The sequence below is a fragment of the Cryptotermes secundus genome, unplaced genomic scaffold (assembly GCF_002891405.2).
Source record: "Cryptotermes secundus unplaced genomic scaffold, Csec_1.0 scaffold859, whole genome shotgun sequence".
NCBI lineage: Eukaryota > Metazoa > Arthropoda > Insecta > Blattodea > Kalotermitidae > Cryptotermes > Cryptotermes secundus.
Genome location: NW_019723915.1, coordinates 1,675,455 through 1,695,193, shown reverse-complemented (window position 1 = coordinate 1,695,193; position 19,739 = coordinate 1,675,455). Strand labels below are relative to the sequence as shown.

General features: G+C 40.5%; 1 protein-coding gene across 6 annotated transcripts in view; it reads right to left on the bottom strand.

Moving 5' to 3' along the window:
* Positions 1–19,739, bottom strand: part of LOC111862160 (nucleolysin TIA-1) — an 872,186-nt gene that overhangs the window by 22,150 nt on the left and 830,297 nt on the right. For 4 of the 6 annotated variants that reach the window (XM_023847344.2, XM_023847339.2, XM_023847340.2 and 1 more), the window contains 2 exons: positions 15,530–15,671; positions 1,866–2,041 (listed from right to left, as the gene is read on the bottom strand). In XM_023847344.2, coding sequence (XP_023703112.1) covers positions 1,866–2,041; positions 15,530–15,671 — 318 coding nt within the window. The remainder of the gene's footprint in view (positions 1–1,865; positions 2,042–15,529; positions 15,672–19,739) is intronic. The other 2 variants (XM_023847341.2, XM_023847342.2) reach the window with 1 other exon arrangement.

Below are 19,739 nucleotides of genomic sequence, written 5' to 3'. Positions count from 1 at the left end.
GACTAAAGTGTGGCGTAATTTTAAGTTATTCAGAACACAAACATGACTGCATTAATTACGATATATACAGAATCTGTTGCAGTTCGTTGGGGCCAGTGTTGAAAATAGCAGCGTATTCAATTTTCATTCTGACTAGACTGATGTAAAGCATAAGTATCTACTGAAGAAATTGTCCATGTTAGAGCTAATAACTTTATAACATGATAAAATAAATAACAAATATGCTGGTGGAAATCAAGTGTAGAGTAAAGAAAAACACCAATTATTTTAATAAGATTTGTATGCAAAATATCAGATATAAAGACAATAATTAAAAGTGAGAACAATGTGTTTTTTCTGGAGAATGAGATAACTTTTGTTTTACCAACATTAATTTCGTCTGGTTAGTGGGGCGTCAATTAAGCACAGATTTCATATCTGACTGCAAAATAAGGCAGTCATCAATAAAGGAAATATGTCATATAATGTTTACGTCGTCATAGAAACAACATATTTAATTTTACTGGATAAGTTATTAACGTATATACTGAACATGTTTCCCTGAACAGAACATTGAGGAACTCCAGACAGCACAATGAAGGGAGACGAAGAAACTGCAGAAACAAAAGTAACAAAACGTCTGTTGGTTATGTAACCGCTATACAGAACCATAACCAGTAGAAAAGTGAAACAAAATGAAACAAAAAAGAATGACTTAGAACAAAGCAGATGGAATCAAACTGTCCTTGATAAAACACAAGGACAATTTTACGTAATCCACATTGATACTGATTATTATTATTGCATTCATTAATTAGAATGATTGAAATCAGAAACAAAGTACACACATAAGAATTTCGAATTAAGTGGTCGTGGTCAATTTGAAGACAATATTTTGACAATTCGATATTAAACTGAAGATTCTATAGAAAACTGGGGGAGAAGTAAGCTAGAATATTCGATCTTCGGGCCAGGATTCGAACTGCAGCCCCCAGATGTGGGGCAGATGAGTTAATCGTTGTTCCTCAAAAGTTGGGGCCTTGAGAGCTTTTAAGTTATGGAGTCTCTCGTGTAAAAGTATGATTTATTAAAATCGGCGTGGCACTACATTGTTTTTTCCGTAAGATTTTTCTTGGTTTTCTATGAATGCAGGGTGAAAAATTCAAATCGTATGAATGTTACTTAATATATAGTTATGAATGTCCCAACATAAACTCATTTACTTTCCCATCTTAAATTGAAAATAGTTGCGATCACAACTTTCATTATTACTATATAAGTATTTTTTGAAAGAAATGTATGAGACAAAGCTATAATGTGAGGGTTACGTCTGTCTGTCTGTCTGCCCTCTTTAGCTAAAAAACGAATTCCTAAGTGCATGGTATTCAGTGAAAGGTTTATACTTATTAACATGTCCAATAAAATTTTACGTTTAAGTAACCTGAAAATTAACTATGATTTTAACAAATATTGCTTGTAAGAAAAATAAACACACTTCGATAGCATTGGTACTAGGAGGATACACTAAAAACTGTAGGTCATATTTAATTATGAACCATACAAGCAAATATGTTATTGGTTATGCACAAATCGAAACGTGTAATATTTATGAAGAAATAGTTCACCATAAAGGAAATTGGTAAATTACGTATACGCTATATAGAATACAGTTATTATCAAGACCTAGAACTTATATTTGAAAACTTTTCAATGTAAATTAAGTTTGTAGAAATAAAAGTTAACATAAGTCATGATTCTACAGTACGCCTATAGTAGCATAAATCTGGCTCAAAAGAAATGAATACGAACAGTAACGAGGGATGTGAAGTTAGAAAGGAAGCCACTACTTAACACTCGTAAAAGCTGAGTGTGAAGGCAGTACTCACCCCATATATCCCTGCTGGTAGCCGAATTGTCCATACGTGTACCCCTGCATCCCCTGCAGGAACTGGCCCTGCATCTGCGCTGCAGCTGCCGTTGCTGCTGTGGCAGGGTAGCTCTGAGGGTACCAGTACCCCATCTGTTGGCCATACGCGTACGGATACTGTGCTCCTGTCAGGGGCTGTCACAAAGGTGCACAGTGTTATCATATGCCTTTTCTGCACAAGGAGAAACCACAGTTCGCTGTCCGTCAGCCCGAATATCTATGAAAATACTGCTTTTAACGAGATTTAATATCCGCTATCTGCAATAACATTTATCGCATAAATTCAATTTGCATTCGTATAAGTTCAATTGGTTGGTCATATCTTACGCAGTAACTGCCTTCTAAAAGAAGTTATTGATGGAAAGAGAGAGGGGAGGATAGAAGTGACCAGAAGACGAGGAAGAAGAGTAAGAAGATCCTGGATGACCTTGGAGACAGAAGAGGGTATTCTCATTTGAAGGAGAAAGCTCTAGATCGCATCAAGTGGAGGAACTGTTTTGGAAGAGACTGTGGACCTGTCGTCTGACAGATTACTCAAGAATGAATTAAGTTCAATATAACACTACTTTGCATAGAATTACAACTCCTTATTAAGGGCTTTTCGAAGAAAAAACAAGCAGGACCTATATTCAGTAGAATATACGTGCCCATTAATTAATTACTTTTCGATATTGCAGTATTGCACAAAATCCAATAAGATATTATATTCATCTCAGCATAACGAGACTATACTATCTATACTATACTATTTACTGAACTCATCCTGAAGTTAATGAATGTTTGAATATGATTTTACATTCGTAACTGCTGTAGGGACCATGATCCTGTACAAGAAAACTGAACTGCGTTGTTGTAACGTGTGTAACTCTCGCAGGGTGATCTTTTACCTGACTACTAGCATACCGTTAATATTGCAGGCAATAGGCAATACAACTGTCATCATCACATGCCAGGCTGATAAGCCAGTAACGTATTCATAATGTGTATGTATTAACAGTCTTCAAGTGCATACAATCCCATGTACCACTTTTACACTACACGTTTCGGCAGTATGCTGCCATCTTCAGGTGTATCGGATCCGTCAACCATTTCACTGCTTGCCTTTGTATGTCCATTTACAAATAATATGACATTTGTATACGTCCTTATATAATAATAAAGTTTATGTGTTTAAAACTTGTTAAAACCTATTATCTCATACGTCATATTTTAAATTTATGTGTGTTATTGATCATCCACATATGAGTCGTTCTTCTTATATTTCTAATGTTGTGTGTATATTGTATCTTATGATGTGTTCTACTCTTGTGGCTGCGTGCGTTGTATCGTTGGATGTGTGTGTCCACGTTCAATAGCATCTTAATTATGTACGACTTTTCGGATATAATACGTGTAATTTATTTTTCTCATTGATTTTTTTTAACAGCTCACCTGAATTCACTTTCCGAATAGCCATCGTATAACTTTTACTTGAATTACTTTTTTAAACCATGAATATTTAACATAATATTCTGACTCCTTTTAGCAACAGATGAACATATATAACAAGCGAACATCGAGGTCAATGAGTAATACGAAACAGGAAAGTGCGCATGCGTCAATCCGTAAGACTTCAATCTTGTCGGAAGCCCAGCATTATGTTCCACATAACACGAAGCTGAAACTTAATTTAATTAAAAAAATGTACGTCATGCAGAAGTAAGAGTGAGCTCATACCCCAAGCGGCAATAAAAGTTAAAGCTAGACGAGTCACCAGAAATATAATAATTTTACTGTATAATGTGTTGGTTTATATAACATAACAACAACGCAAATAACAGGCGACACTCGGAGCTGCAATAGCTCTACCTTCTCCATAAAAAGAGAGACATTTTTAATTGCTCCAGTATATTAATCCAATATTTTAGTATTGTACGTTTTTATTGAGGGATGAAGTAGGTGTGTGTTCGGTAAAATTACATGTCCCGCACATAGGGGAGGGTAACACGCATTGGTTAGGGGTTGAGGGATTTGCCTTATCTATCGGACATTCATTTAGCTTGCTGCGGTGGTCATTATCCACTTTGAAGTACGAGTTGCACACATCAGTTCAGCTGATGTCCAGGTCACGCTAATTTGAATGCAAATATCGGACCCCGTTAGACCTCACCTTGTGTCCACATCGGTGCTATGCTGGTAGCGGACCCCCGTTATGTGGGCGACACAAAGATACATTTCTGCTCTTGCAAAATTATAACGACACCAGGCCTGAGCAACTACAAAGCTCTGTATAGTATAACCTCCTACAGAACTGTTTCTATTTCTCTTCGAACAGATCTACCGTCGCGGCATAGTGGTTACCACTACTGCCTCGTGTTCTGCAGGTTCCGGTCCAAGTTCAGACTCGGAGCTCAGACAGTCTGAGACATCTGATTCGATATTTTTCTTTCTAATTTTCTGCAGGCAGATACCGAAATGTATCTTCATTCTACGCAACGCAATCTAGCGTCGATATCAAGAATGGTGGAGCTATACCGCCACTTCCCATACCCCTTCATGGCGCGGTGCCTAATTACGCACAGGAACAATTTAACTTTTACCTTTACCTTAGTATTCGACACTGAATAACCTAGGTGACTGAAAAAGCTTTGTTAAAAATAAATGAAGTCAATTTGATTCAGATGGTTTACAGTTTTTTTTTAAATTCGCTTAGTGGGGGGGGGATGGAGTCCAACTGGGTCCACTCGGCACGGCGGCCACTGATTGGCCTATTGTACCTGCCCCAGGTGATTATGACGATGGAGAATTTGGTGGATCGAAGATTGGCAGGGGAAACCGAAGTGCTCGGAGAAAACCCGCCCCAGGGCTACTTGTCCACCACAAATCCCACTTGACCAGACCCGGGATCGAACCCGGTCCGCCGCGGTGGGAAGCCAGCGAGTAACCGCTTCAGCTATGGCGCGGCCCTATGGTTTACAGTCACTGAATCCAAGAACATTTCCTTGGCAACTTGTAGGCTAGTTCCTGCTGCTGGAAAGTAGAGGACTTCGATACCGGCTGAGTAAATATCAGCTGCTGAATGAAGAACCTAAATTGCGAAATTAGTTTAAAGTGTTTAATGCTTTTGTGTTTACTTGACGAATACAATAATACAATATAAAACTACATAATTTTACACAGACTTCAATGTAAACCGGTCGAGAGACCAGTTGCCTCCTCNGGACATCGCCACTAAGTGCGTAACATTACTGCTCTGCATTCAGGAGATCTTAGTGCTCAGATATCGGCCACGAGAGAGCCTCTCTTGGCTAGGAAGTTCCGTGGGTTTCTTGTAAACCTCGGGGTGTAAGTCTGGAAGATTCCAAATTAGCCAATCACAGTGACCGGGCAGTCTAAACATGAACTGGTTTTGTCCGCTAAATCGCTGAGATAATCCCACACAAGGCATGAATTTCTGTGTGTTTTTATTCTGTGTTTGTGCTGTTCTGTGTGTAGGTAGAGACCTTGCGATGGGCTGATCCCCCGTTCAAGGAGTCCTACCGACTGTGTATAGCAGTTGGTAGCAGAAACTGAAAAAGAGGCCAAGGCCCAACAAAGGGCTGTAGAGGCACAGACAAACAGATGGAAAGATAGATAGATAGGTGAGTGGTTGGGTGGGTGGATGGATGGGTGGATGGATGGATGGGTGGATGGATGGATGGTTGGATGGATGGATAAATATTACTAACCAATACATACGTGTATAACATATACATAGAGAGAGTGTGTGTGTGTGAAAGAGAGAAAACAAAAAGTACGGATGAATGGACAAAGACCTAAAATAGGGAGGTTTATGAATAACCACACAACCATGTACCTCCCTCCTGAGACCGATCGTAACAGAGGAGTCGAAACAGTATCCTTTCTGTCGCGATCAGCTTGTCCCCGACGCTGCTCATTCTGCATTGAGACAAAACTCGGGCGAGGAAGGAAAGTTTAATATTTAAGGACAGGTTTAAATGCTTCACACACTGACTGACCGTGTACTGGAAACCTGTGCATGTTAATGTCACTGAAGGTTCAGTCTTATTCGTTTAATTGCGAATTATGTTTATAAAATGGCACAGTACAGATGCAACGAATCGTCATCAATTGTAGCCACATTCCGGGTGTGCGCAGTAACATTGCTTTCATTTTCTGAAACAAAATTAATTCAGTATTACCTCAGTGCAAACAGTCTTCTATGTATCACCGTAAGCAGTCCACGTGCTATGAAATAATTCACGGTTTAACAGAATGAAATTAAACAATTAAGTAACACGCTACAGTGGAACATCCGTAATTAGAAACCTCAGTAATATATGCCGACTTAAAGTGCCACAAACGAAATTGGCAACTCCAAAAATTACAAAATTAATCTAATTATTTTACTTAAATTAATTCTTGTGAAACATGATGTCATTTGTTAATGAAACTGCTTTCTAGATGCTGAAACATGTAACCTGGTCACCGTTTCCCCGAGCGCGGCGTGTAGTCGAATTTTCGCGAGTTACGATCATTGTTTATATGTTTTTTATAGTGGGGGGGGGTGGAGTCCAACTGGGTCCACTCGGCACGGCGGCCACTGATTAGCTTACTGTAGCCTGCCCCGGCTGATTATGATGTTGGAGAATTTGGTGGAATGAAGATTTGCAGGGAAAACCGAAGTACTCTGAGAAAACCCGTCCCTGCGCCGCTTTGTCCACCACAAATCCCACTTGACCAGACCCGAGATCGAACCCGGGCCGTCGCGGTGGGAGGCCAGCGACTAACCGCTTGAGCTATGGCGCGGCCATTTTTTATATGTAAAGTGTACCTCCAAATCCTTTGAAGTAAATATTTTTCCAAAAATAGTATTTTTTAAATTTATATCCAGTAACCCGAAAGATTCGAAAGTCCGAACACATCAGTGTTTTAATCAGTTCGGATGTTCAACTGTTATAATAATGCAATAGCAGAGTCCTACTCGAGAAGCTAGCAATTGCTCAACTTGTTAAGAAATTCCCCGTATTTTATGGAACCTGAAGGTTCATTACAGCATCACAAGAGTTGGGTTCTCGACACTATTATGAAACTTATAATATAATTCAGTTCATGACAGATGAAAGGTAAGTACACCCACAATTGTAAAATGCTTGTTTGCGTCTATATAACAGAGTCAGCTCTCAGTAAGGCACTATGCACTTTATCAGAACTGATTTCTACTGTCATCTACCATCGTTTCGTTACGTAAACTGCGATTGCAGCTAAAATTTCAAAAAATTCATGGCGTCAGAATAGTAACTAGAATCAGGGCCGGAGAGCACCAGGTGGATGTTGGTTGTTGATTGGTTTTCCTGCAGCTAGAACAGTACAACTAGCCGGTTACGGTAGCCGAGCGGTCTAAGGCATGTACTGTCTTCGCTCGCTCGGAAGCCGGGAGCGTGGGTTCGGATCTGTTTCCTGTGAGGTACGTACTGAATTCTTATATATTATTCTTATACACTGCCGGTCACGGTAGCCGAGCTGTCTAAGGCATGTACTGTATTCGCTCGCTTGGAAACCGGGATCGTGGGTTCCAATCCCACTCAGGGCATGGGTGTTTAGTTTTGTGTGTGTGCGTTTTTCTGTGTTTGTGTACAGGTAGAGGCCTTGCGACGAGCTGATCACCCGCCCAAGGAGTCCTACCGAATGTGTAAAATCTAGAAAAACCGAAGTGAACGGAGAAGTTCATGGAGGTAGGCCTAGGCCCACTGGGGCTGTAGTGCCAAGGGGAAAAAAACAGTACAACTAGCAAGCCAGCTTGCTCCTTCCTTAATTCCTTCCAGGTTAACTGTCACAAGAAATGCGCATATGCAGAAAGCTAGCGATGTGGACTGAAGTCAAGAACACGCGGAAGTTGCGTCAATCATGACAAAGGCAACAAATATTTGTTTACGTGGAAGATAAATAAGGAGGGTCGTCATATTTTTACAACGTCACATGATAAGTTAAGTAGGGTACAACGCACCCCTATGGTATTAATAACAGAATTATCGACATACGAAAGAAATTTGGCAGCATATCCTCTACGTACATTGAGGTATTGTTAGTAGGCTTGTTGATATTTGTAAACACAAATGTAAGGGCCCTGCACTAAATGAGAATAGTGTTTTTCCTACTTCAGAATTTTACATGATTATTATTTCGATCGCGGTAGCATACCGATATGTCTAAAGATATGAAATTAATAGCGAATTTCACAAAAATCGAGTAAATTTAAAAAGCACCATTACATTTGCAGTACAGATATTGACCAAGCAGGTTCTTGTAACGGTAACGCTCTAGACTCGCACATGCGTAGTGCTGATTTCGAATCTTTGTCTGGATTCCGGCTCTCCTGAATGATGTTTCTTCGTGATTTTCCTCGGATCATCCAGTCAAATATCAGATTATTATCTCGATTAGATTATGACTGCTTTCATCAAAATGTTTTGCAATTCATCATTCATCATCCTACCGTATTGACAGCGGATGTACGCAAGAAACGCAAAATATTCTGCTGTAGCATTGCTCATGAACTGAATGGCAGAGCACTGGAATGTGTCTGAGTATGTTAAACAACCGAGCCGACAACTGGTGCTATTTCAGTTTATTCATGTGACGCGCCGCAAGCAGAAAAAGCTGAATACGCGCTGTGGTTTCACGAGCCTGGGTCTGCGGTTGTATTGCAAAGGAGATTTCATGTGGTGTTTGATAGGAAGCAACCAAAATATACCGATTTACAAGTGCTATAAATTGTCTGATCAGACAGGCTGCATTTGTAGAAGAAAGGCCCTGGGAGACGGCCAGTCACTGAAGCTATAGTGGACGAAGTTCGAGTTGCTTTCTTTTGCAGTCCACGGACAACAACCTAACACTCTCCCCAACAATTAGAAATGTCACGAATAACAGAATGCAACGTTTAAAATTTAAAAGTTACAAGTACCAACTGTTGCAATATGTAACTGCCTAAAACAAAGAAGTTACGATATACAGTGACGTTCTTTCATGATTTCAAGGTTAATTATTGACAGCCACAAATGTTTCCAGTGATGAAATCGCATTTTATTTATTGGGAAATATAAGTTGACATAATCTGAACATTTCTATGAATTAGCTGAACATAGGAAAGACAGTCAAAAATTTAATGTGTTTTGTGCATTGTTCAGACACAAAGACGTTAGGGTCTATTTTCTTGTCGAAGGTACTGTTGCTAGAATAGTACACCTAAACATGTTTAAAAATTCTTCATGAACATTTTTGAAGAAGAGGGCTCTGGTGACATGCAGTTCCAGCCTGCGCATTGCCACAGGGAACAGAGGACTCCTTACATTGCAAGTTTAAAGAGAAGTGGATTGTCGAGGGCGGGCTGTTCACTGAGAATCCCGCTCGACTGAGCTTACACACTCTCAGTCTCTTCTTTCGCCAGTACATGAAGAATGCTATGTACGTGGCAAAACTGACTAACTCTTTTCCGGAAGTTACTGGGAGGATAAAAGCCTTAGTGGCTGCAGATGCTCTGGACTTGCTTAACAACCTGTGGACTGAAGCTGAATAGAGATACGATATCTGCCAGGCCAATCATAGTGCCCTCTCAGAACATCTGTAAAATGTAGGTCACAAAATCGTGATCAGTTTTAATTACTGTGTCCTTCTGGTCATAGGCAATGTTACAGTAAAACTGTGTACATTTCACAGGTACACTCAGTTTATAGGCCTGTAAGTGTTCTGCAAAAAGATAAGCTTACGGGATACCAACTCCTAATTGGATAACCACAACGAAGAGACCTCTTGGGAGAACTAGATACAAATTAGACGATAATATTAAAATTGATCTTGAAGAACTAAGTCGTTAGAGTGTGGAACGGGATCATGTGGCTCAGGATAAGGTACAGTTGTGGGATCTTGTGAACACAGTAATAAACGCGCGGATTCGATGTGTAACCGCCCAAGCGACCGTCCATATTATGTTGCTCAGTTAAATTAGTTCGGTCTGTGGTTCCGCAGGGCCCGTGCTTCTTCACCGACTAACAGATCTTCAACAAACGCAGCACAACCATCACGCTAGTAGAAATCAATTAATACTGCACATTTGTAATTTCCTACAAATAATACCAATGTGGCGGCAGTGCGAACTTCTAATTTAGTACCAACAGTACCGTAACTTAACACCTAGTCTTCAAGTTCTACACGGCAATAAAGGGTAGTAAATTCGCTATTTTTGATTTGGTATCTTGATATAATGTTAAACAAAAATATAGCACCCTTTCGAAACCATATTTGGCTTTGGATTAATTGCGATAATTAACAAAATATCGGAGCTAGGTACGCGAATACTTGCACTGAGATCATAAACACAGATCTGTCTGAACTTCCGTGTGAAACAACTGTTACATGTTAAGAGTAAACAAGGGGACGGTTCAGTTGTTTGAGGTTATGTTCAGTAGATGTACTATAATAAGAAGGAGCAACAGTACAGATCAGGCTCAAAAGTAGATAATTAATTTGTACAATCATACGAGTATAGTGACCAGAAGAGGAGGAAGAAGACGTAAGAAGATGCTGGATGACCTTGGGGACAGAAGAGGATATTTTCATTTGAAGGAGAAAGCTGTAGATCGCATCAAGTGGAGGAACTGTTTTGGAAGAGACTGTGAACCTGTCGTCTGACAGATTACAGATGAATGAATGAATGAATGAATGAATGAAGAGTATAGTTCTCTGTTAATCCAACTACAGGCAGAGATGGAAACAAGTGAGAACTTGAGAGAAAGCGCCTTCTGCTTAGTTCCCAGATGCTTCAATTCAGGAAGCCATGTCAGTATCCTGAAATTTCATAACTACCTTTCCCGATAATAATACATGTAGGCGTGAACTCACGTGCCTGTCTTGTAATTCTTTCCTTTGAATGACTTTTTGTCACTTGCCGGCAGTTCTGCTCATCTAGAGCGTCTACTTTTTTCTGGAAAGCCACTTCTGCCCTTGCATACATAAAGCAAATGAATACTGTGTAATGTACCACAAAACTATAGTCACAGATGCAGTCGCCATTACATGTTTCGATCATTAAATTATTATAATCGGATGGTCATATATATAATTATACAAAAAAATTACGAAAGTGTAAAGGAATTTAATTTTATGGGTCATTATGTCCAATCAATTGTTCAAGTCTAAAACATCTTGAAGTACATAAATTTAGAAATTAAAATAATTAAATAATTAAACATTCATTATTAAGTACATAGAAACAGATATCAGAATGTAAGAACTGAGGTCTTCACTGCGGCGACTATGAAGAAAGGAGTCTTCTGGGATTATATACTGTGTTAACCGACGTTTCGGAGGAACGTGTCGCTTCCTTCTTCAGGGTATAAGACTCGACATTAGTCTGTCAGCACCTGCTCACGTTGGTTCTTCGCTTGCAGATTTTCTTTTCTTTCTACCCTGAATATGGAGGCCATACGATACTCCGAAACGTCGGTTAACACAATATCTACACGGTGCCACATCCTACAAGACGGCTTTCTTCAGATATCAAAATGATGTCGACGACATGTATATAACAAAAAACCAGTCACATGATGGTCACCTCGCGACACTAAACACAGTATCAGTATTGACCAACAGTTCTATATGCATTATAAAACTGTTCTGAAGTTTGAATTGGGTTTCTGCGCATAACTTTTGAGGACCAAAAAGGCAAATCTACTACGTAAGAAACCATTTAAGAAAGCCTTGATTTGACAAATAATGAATTGGTAAATAGACTACTGTTGCTCTAAGTACCATAAATTTTCCATGTCAGTGTAGCAGAGATCTATAGTCACGCCAATCAACCGAATCAACCAACGTTTCCATAGTAACCAAACCAAACATTCTCCCTATCTGCGAGAGATCAGCTAAACTGAGTGTCTCGCAAGGCAGCCGGCTTGTAGGGGAAAAAAGTAGGTTGAATTATGTTGATAGAGTGATAGACCGCATGCAATACTTCCAGCTAAACTCTAGTGACGTCACTATGTACTTGTACACTTCCTCCTCCTGTAACTCGGGCGATGCATTGTGCATAGATTGTCAATAGCTGGGTGCGAGATTTAAAAAACAAATAATGTGAGAACATACACACATTAGTGAACAACAAAAACTGTCGTATACTATTTACGATTGGATGAGTACTCAAATCATGTAAGAACAGACATCTGTTCTCTATGTCCACTAGAATTTTATGCTGAATTTTGACATGGTTACAAATTCACGATAGCATTTATGGCCTCTTCGAAGCACTTCATTCCGTTACCAGCCAGAAGTTTTGTTATTTCCATGTTTCTATAGTTGGAAAGAAGAATAGCAGTTTTAATTATTGGCAAATGGCAGGAGAAATTTGTTCCTTAGATTAATTTAAATTCAAATAAAAACAGTCAAAAGTTTTTAAGCGATATATGCCACACGACATATGGAAAAGGAAAGCAACAGGATGCCTTTTTATTCTGGTAGTAGAATAATAAATGGTCACAAATTTATTATTATTATTATTATTATTGGTCTCTGACATTAAGTCAGGAACACAGATTGAAGATGTTTGAGAACAGGGTGCTGAGGAGAATATTTGGACTGAAGAGAGATGAAGTGACAGGAGGTTGGAGAAAACTGCACAATGAGGAGCTTCATAACTAGTACACTTCTCCTTAGAATGATCAAGTCAAAGAGGATGAGATGGACAGGGAATGTAGCACGAATGGGAGAGGCGAGGAATGCGTATAGGATATTGGAGGGAAAGCCAGAAGGAAAGAGACCACTGGGAAGACCAAGACGTAGGTGTGTGGATAATATTAAAACGGTCTTAGAGAAAGAGGATGGCGTGGTGTGGACTGGACTGATCTGGGTTAGGATAGGGTCAATTGGAGGGCTCTTGTGGATATAGCGATGAACCTGTGGAAACAATAAAATGCTGGGAAGTTCTTGAGTAGCTACACAACTGGTGGTTTCTCAAGAAGGGCTCAGCTCCATGAAGTTAATTAGTTATTTCTGGATATTATTTCAAGGTATGCCTGGGAATCATTGCGAGCCTAGAGATTAAGCTCCGGCTGGACCTGAGCGGAGAGATTCATGCACAAGACGTTACAAGTAGAGACAGAACTGCTACACAACCGGAAGAGGAAACCTCCAGAAGAGATGTTGGCGTGGTCAGTATGAGGTAAGTTCCTGCCGGAGCCGAGAATCGAAAACCGGTCTCTCACTTCACTGACTTATTTCGGTTTATTACTATTATTATGATTAAAACCCGACGTTTTAGAATTACGATAATTACGATACTGGCTTTTACTTGGCGATTTAAGCAGTCAGAAAGAGGCTATCAGGAAGATAATGAGCAGTGCAAGAACCGGATAGAGAAATAGCACCAACTCAGTATCTCAAGTAAGTGTGCCGCATTATAAAACTCGGGTGTTAGTGCAGACAAGAACAAAAGGTATCAAAATACAGAGTTACTACAAATGATTCATTCCATTTCAAAACAGTATATTGGTCGCCCCGTGCTTTTCCGTTTACACACACAACCAGTACCCTTAAACTGCCGATACCACCTCAGAATGCTCTGTTTACATGGCGGTTCTTTTCTGTGCTCTGCCCTGAATGCCCGCTGCACTGCAATAACAGACGAACATCTCCGCATATTTCAACACACAGAAACTCTTTTTCAGCTTCGTCGCCATTTTGTGACGCACTGCACTCATGCTGCCATCTGGTGTATCATGATGCAAACATGGTGAGTTTGTGGTTCTTTTCATGTATCAATCATATTTGTATGTGTAATATTTTGGAAAATATAATGTTTTGAAATGGAATGAATCATTTATAGTAGCCCTATATTACAGTCAAGGACAGCATATGAAGAAAGCAGTCTTCTGGGATTTGGCGCCGTGTATATGTGGTGTTAACCGACGTTTCGGAGGAACGTATCGCCCCCATCTTCAGGGTTGAAGAACGGTGTTGTCGCTTGCAGATTTATCTATACTTTTTTCTTCAACCCTGAAGATGGGGGCGATATGTTCCTCCGAAACGTCGGTTAACACCACATATACACGGCGCCAAATCCCAGAAGACTGCTTTCTTCATAGTCACCGCCGTGAAAGCCTCAAATCTTACAAGGACAGCATAGGTTATCATGGGTTAAAGCAGCGCAGGCCACGGTTTGATGAGAGAGCTCAAAACTATTATACCTGTATCTATGGAAGGAAGTTAAACCTCACTGCAGAATTCAAGATAAATGAATGCAGATAAACTGAATAATGAACAACAGAATATTCAGAAAGGGAATATTCAAAAGCAAATAGCAATGAATCACAAATAAAAGCTATGATATATATTTTAAGTGTAAATTATGTACACATTTTTTAACTAACATGTAGGTGTAGATCTGCCACCCGTGACTGACGATAAAATTATAGAAGTAAGTTTTAAAATGAGAAGGTTAGTGGCCGTAGCATATTACAAGTTTCAAGACTAGTGCCACGAGAGAAATGATCTCTTCCTCACACAGGGGTAACATTTTCTTTACTCTTGGGGATAGGGGGTAGTGAGACAGTCCACTTGGTGCACAGGATGCTAGTTTCCCTGTGGCACCTGCTCCGGCTGACGATGCAATTGTGTGTGAAGCAGTTGGATGAATGAGAATCGGCAGGGGAAATTGAAAATATTAGAGGACACCTGCACTAATGCAACTTGGTCCAACAAAGGTCCCACATGACTTGACCTGGGCTCGAACCCGGATCACAGCAGTGAGAAGCCGGCGACTAACCGCCTGAGCTATGGTACAGCCTGCAGGTATACAGTGCTGACAACACTCTAAATACACGTACTTGTTGGAGCTTGTGTGTCAGAAAACATTATTGTGATGAGAGATGCAAGACATGAATTTATGTAGGTTAGTAATTCCCTGTGCCGCCAGTCACGGTAGCCGAGCTGTCTAAGGCATGCACTGTCTTCGCTCGCTCGGAAGCCGGGATCGTGGGTTCGAATCCAACTCAGGGCATGGATGTTTGTGTGCGTTTTTCTGTGTTTGTCTACAGGTAGAGGCCTTGAGACGAGCTGATCACTCGCCCAAGGAGTCCTACCGAATGTGTAAGATCTAGAAAAACCGAAGTGAACGGAGTTCATGGAGGTAGGCCTAGGCCCACTGGGGCTGTAGTGCCAAGGAAAAAAAATCCCTGTGCTAAGCTACAAGGTAGTCCGAAAAGACAATAAAATATAGCTGGACTTCATTCTTTGCATAAATTGAATACGCACTCATAGAATGGCGCTGGGACACTCTCGAAATTCTGTGTTCTAATTTCCAGTGGGGGTCGGATATGACGTGAGGCAGCACTGCTAAGCCACGCCATAAACTTTTCTCTTAGCGCTCAGACAGCAGATTAGAACGTAGCACTCAAAATCTACTGCATAGCATCATGGCCGCCACCGTTCCGTCCCGCGAAGACGAAAGGTATCATTGAATATCGCTACTGCATTCACTCATATTCTGCGACGTAGTGGCCCACAAATGAAAGTGCTGTTAATTTCTGTTCACTAGAATTAAGCTAATTTACTCTGGATCATTCTGTAGAGTAAGAAAGAAATCATGACATTCACCTGTTCACTCACCTGTCCGGTAGCCTGGGCGTTGTTAGGATCTCCGGATTCCTTTCCCCAGGAACACTTCACCGTCTGACCATTGATATCCGTGTTGTGAACAGCCACGATGGCGTGGGTAGCTGACTCCTTGGTCGAGAATCTGCAATCATCGAACCAGTAAACATCGCCGTCAATTTACTGTCTCCTCTCCGCGCCCAGGGGACTCTGAACATGACATGAGCAGCTGATTGTTGACAGAGGGAAGTCTGAGGAGAGGTAGAGGCGAGGGGTGCTATAATGAGAGAACGCTGTTGCAATTATACACAAGAAAAATGGATTATTCTTGTACGTGTATGTTCCTATAATACGAAAGAAGTACAAGAAGTTCTGTAAAATACGAGTATCTATCAAGCCTTATTTTGTTTAATTATTCTGAACAATATATTTAAGGTCGTATCACATTCTGCAACTGAAATGCCAAGTTACTGAATGTTATTTTCTTCCAGCTTCATCTCGGCTGAATCTGTATTACTTTCTTATTATTATTTAACTGCAAATGGGTTTTCATCCGGTGACAGTAGTACTACAATAAGACAACAGACAAATAACATACATAAACTCGTTCAAACAAAACACAGCGCATAAACATTAGTAGAAAATTAACAAATATACAATAAACTAACAGAAATGAATGCATAATGTCTTGTTCTTTAACGAAAGAAATATTCAACGGAAGTTGGAACTAGTTATTGTAGTCCAGTGTTTCTCATTCATCAGCAACATCGATTAATCACAGAAGAATACACTGAATGTACGTAAAATGGACTCTTTCGACAGTGCTCATGACAAGTTGTCGTTACATGTAGGTCTACATCCGATGCTACGTCACACTAAATAATGAACCACACCGCGACGGCCAGTGTTCGATACTAGGTCAGGCTATGTGGGATTTCTGTGGTTAACGTGGAACTGGAATGGGTTTTCACCGAAAACTTCGGTTTTTCTTTCCAATTTTCACTCCACCATCTACTCCATATTCATTAATCATCATATTATCTGACGCTACGCAGTCTCGATACTGACATCATAGTTAAATAAGCAACACAGAAACATGAATAATGGTTGAAATGGTGCAAGCCATATAAAGGTTGCACAATCGCACTTATATCAAACAGTTCTTCTTTTCATGTGGTAAAAACTGGGAACATGGCTATAAGCATACACTGCATTAACAAGCCCATTCTATCCATTCAACAATCACTACTGAACATTCACCCCGGTATTTTAAAAGTTGTAATTAACCTCTTAATGACAAGTTTCCGGTACTCTGAATATTTTCTTAACACAAATATACTAGCGCAATGCCGTAATTAATTGTTATGACTTCCCACAGCGGCGGCCCGGGTTCGATCCCTGGTCTGGTCAAGTGGGATTTGTGGTGGACAGAGTGGCGCTGGGGCAGATTTCCTCCGAGTACTTCGGTTTCCCCTGCCAATCTTCATTCCACCAATTGCTCCACAATCACCCTCACCTATCATCTGGGGCCGGTACAATAGGCCAGAAGTGGCCGCAGTACAAGGCACTTAGTCCCACCCCACTAGCAATAACATGACAGTATGACTGACGTACCTAGATGAGGAGATAATAATAAAACGGAATTTAGATTATAATATATTACAAAAAATATGTTCTTAGTATTTAACTGGATTGAACTGACAAGATATGGTCCAATGGCGGACTTTTATGACCACCACCATGTAGGCTCGAGCTGCGTAACAACTGGAAATTTCTTAGCCTGCTTCATGATTATCAGCTACTTGATATAAAAAAGTGACCAGACACGGGATCGAACCCGGGCCGCCGCGGTGGGAAGCCAGCGACTAACCGCTTGAGCTATGGTGCGGCCAAAATCCAATGACCTCATCGGGACTTGAACCAGCTACCTTCTGGCTTGCAGCATAGTGTCTCAACCAACTACGCTACCGCATACCCCTACTGTCATGTTGAAACCGAGCAAATCAGTTTAAGTGATAACTCTTCTGACATGCATTCATAGACCGAAACGTCGGTTCACACAAGATCTACATGGAGCTACATCCCAGAAGATGGCATTCTTCACAGTTACCGCCGTGAAAACCTCAAACCTTACAGAGAATAGCCAGTTCGAACTTCCAGCAGGATACAGATAACCATGGTGGTAAGTTTTGTGCTTTGGTTTGGTCGCTACGAATGGGTAGGTCACAGCCACTTCTTTATCGGTCCCTTCCAGTTCACCGACATGTCTCATCGCCAAATATCTTTTGCATTGATGCCACGTCATTAAATAACCTGCGGTCAATCTTTTCTTAGCCTGGGCGTTCTCCAAATTTTATAGTACTTTCTTGTATGTACACGTGTATGTTACATACTGAGGTAATCTGATGTTAATAATTTAATTACTATAATTACTTAACAATAAACACATAATTGACAACATCCAATAATTAAACAGTGGGACTGGCTTACGGTAATCACCTAGCTACTTCCTTTGCTGTGAATTAAGGCAAACACTAGAACTAAAGTGTAATTAGAATGATCAAGTCATGGAGAATGAGATGGGTAGTAGTACGGATGCATATTAGGATATTGGTGTGAAAGCCAGAAGGAAAGAGACTTCTAGGAAGACCAAGAAGCAGGTGGATGGATAATATTAAAGCGGTTCTTAGTGACAGGATAGGGACCAATGGAGGGATCTTGTGTGCACAGTAATTAACCTTCGGGTTCTACAAAATGTTGGGGAAATTCTTGAGTAGCTGCAAAACCGGCGGCTTTTCATGAAGGGTTCAGCTTATTGGAATTCTCTAGCTGTGAGATGAAACGCCAAGAATATGATAACGCGGTGGCCAACAGAAGATATCACACACCTCAGAGGAAAGAGAGACAGATGAGAGTGGATCTTGCAGGGAACGAGCTCTGGCAGGTGAAAAATCGAGGTTTTCAGAGGAAACCTGCAGAAGTGTCATTTTATTCGCCATAAATCCCACTTATGTCACGTCCTAACTCCTATTTCACCTTTCCTGCACATCGTGTTGCATTCCTTGCCTACATATCGATGCGTCCATCTATCTGCGTATCTGCTCATCCATCATCTCATTATATAATAGCACAGCGAACATTTATCGGGCACTCACGAAGATTCAGCACCACGTTCACAGAGGCTCATCTGCCTCCATTGTGAGCCAGCTGAATTCAGCCCTCACCTCTCGACCTATTTCTCTTTAAAACATAAATACATACCTGAGGACTTACCACCGCCACGTCACAATCAGAGATATATCAGCCGCTGTTTTCACGGTGGAGAATTCATTAAACACGCAGGACTCTTTTTCCGTAAAGTTGCCTACTTAAAGTATGATTCATCCTCAAATATCTTTTAAACAAATTCTATTACCATCTTGTACACAGCTAGACCTTAAAACTGTCCCCATCTCATAGTCCTTGATTCAATTAACCTAACAATATTAGCTGAAGAGTGTGAACTCTGCGGTCTCGCGAGTGACGTCACAATATGAAGCCCCGCGTTACAAAATATTCCCAGTTCTCCTTTCTGTTTCTGTTACTTTGATCCAAATATCCACCTCGAAAATCTGTTCACAAAAAACACACTCTAGTAAGCTTCACCGTTATACGGAAACTTTCATATTACTGAAAATCTGTTGAAGATATTGCTGTAGCTTCGGCGCTGAAGGAAGTTTCAGTGCCTTCAATCCGACACTGCTAAGATCAAATTTCTTTTATTATAAGTTGTAGGTTCTCGTTTTATTATCAAACTCTTTCCCCCTGACTGAGTGTATAAGCGAAGTGTTGTGAAAGCTCCCCTGCCAGATATAATGAGATTACTATAGATAACCATTGAACTACGTAGTGAGTTTATGAACGAAAATTGATAGCGTTCCCCTTTCCATGTTTATTAAAGCCCGCCTGATTTAGGTGACTGCTACAGTGAGACCAATATCGACAGCACTAAGACAAAACATACCGGAAGTTCTGATTAAGAGAAGAAGAATGACATTCTGAAGAGTTCATATACGTATAAGAAAATGACAATGGTTGCAACATACATTCAGAAAGGAAGCTTGAAAACTTTTCTACATAAAGAAATGAAACTTAATTTTACCCACGTTTTCTGTTGTGCATAACGGCGAGACTTGACCTACTTCACATCCATTCAATTTCCTCAACTACACCA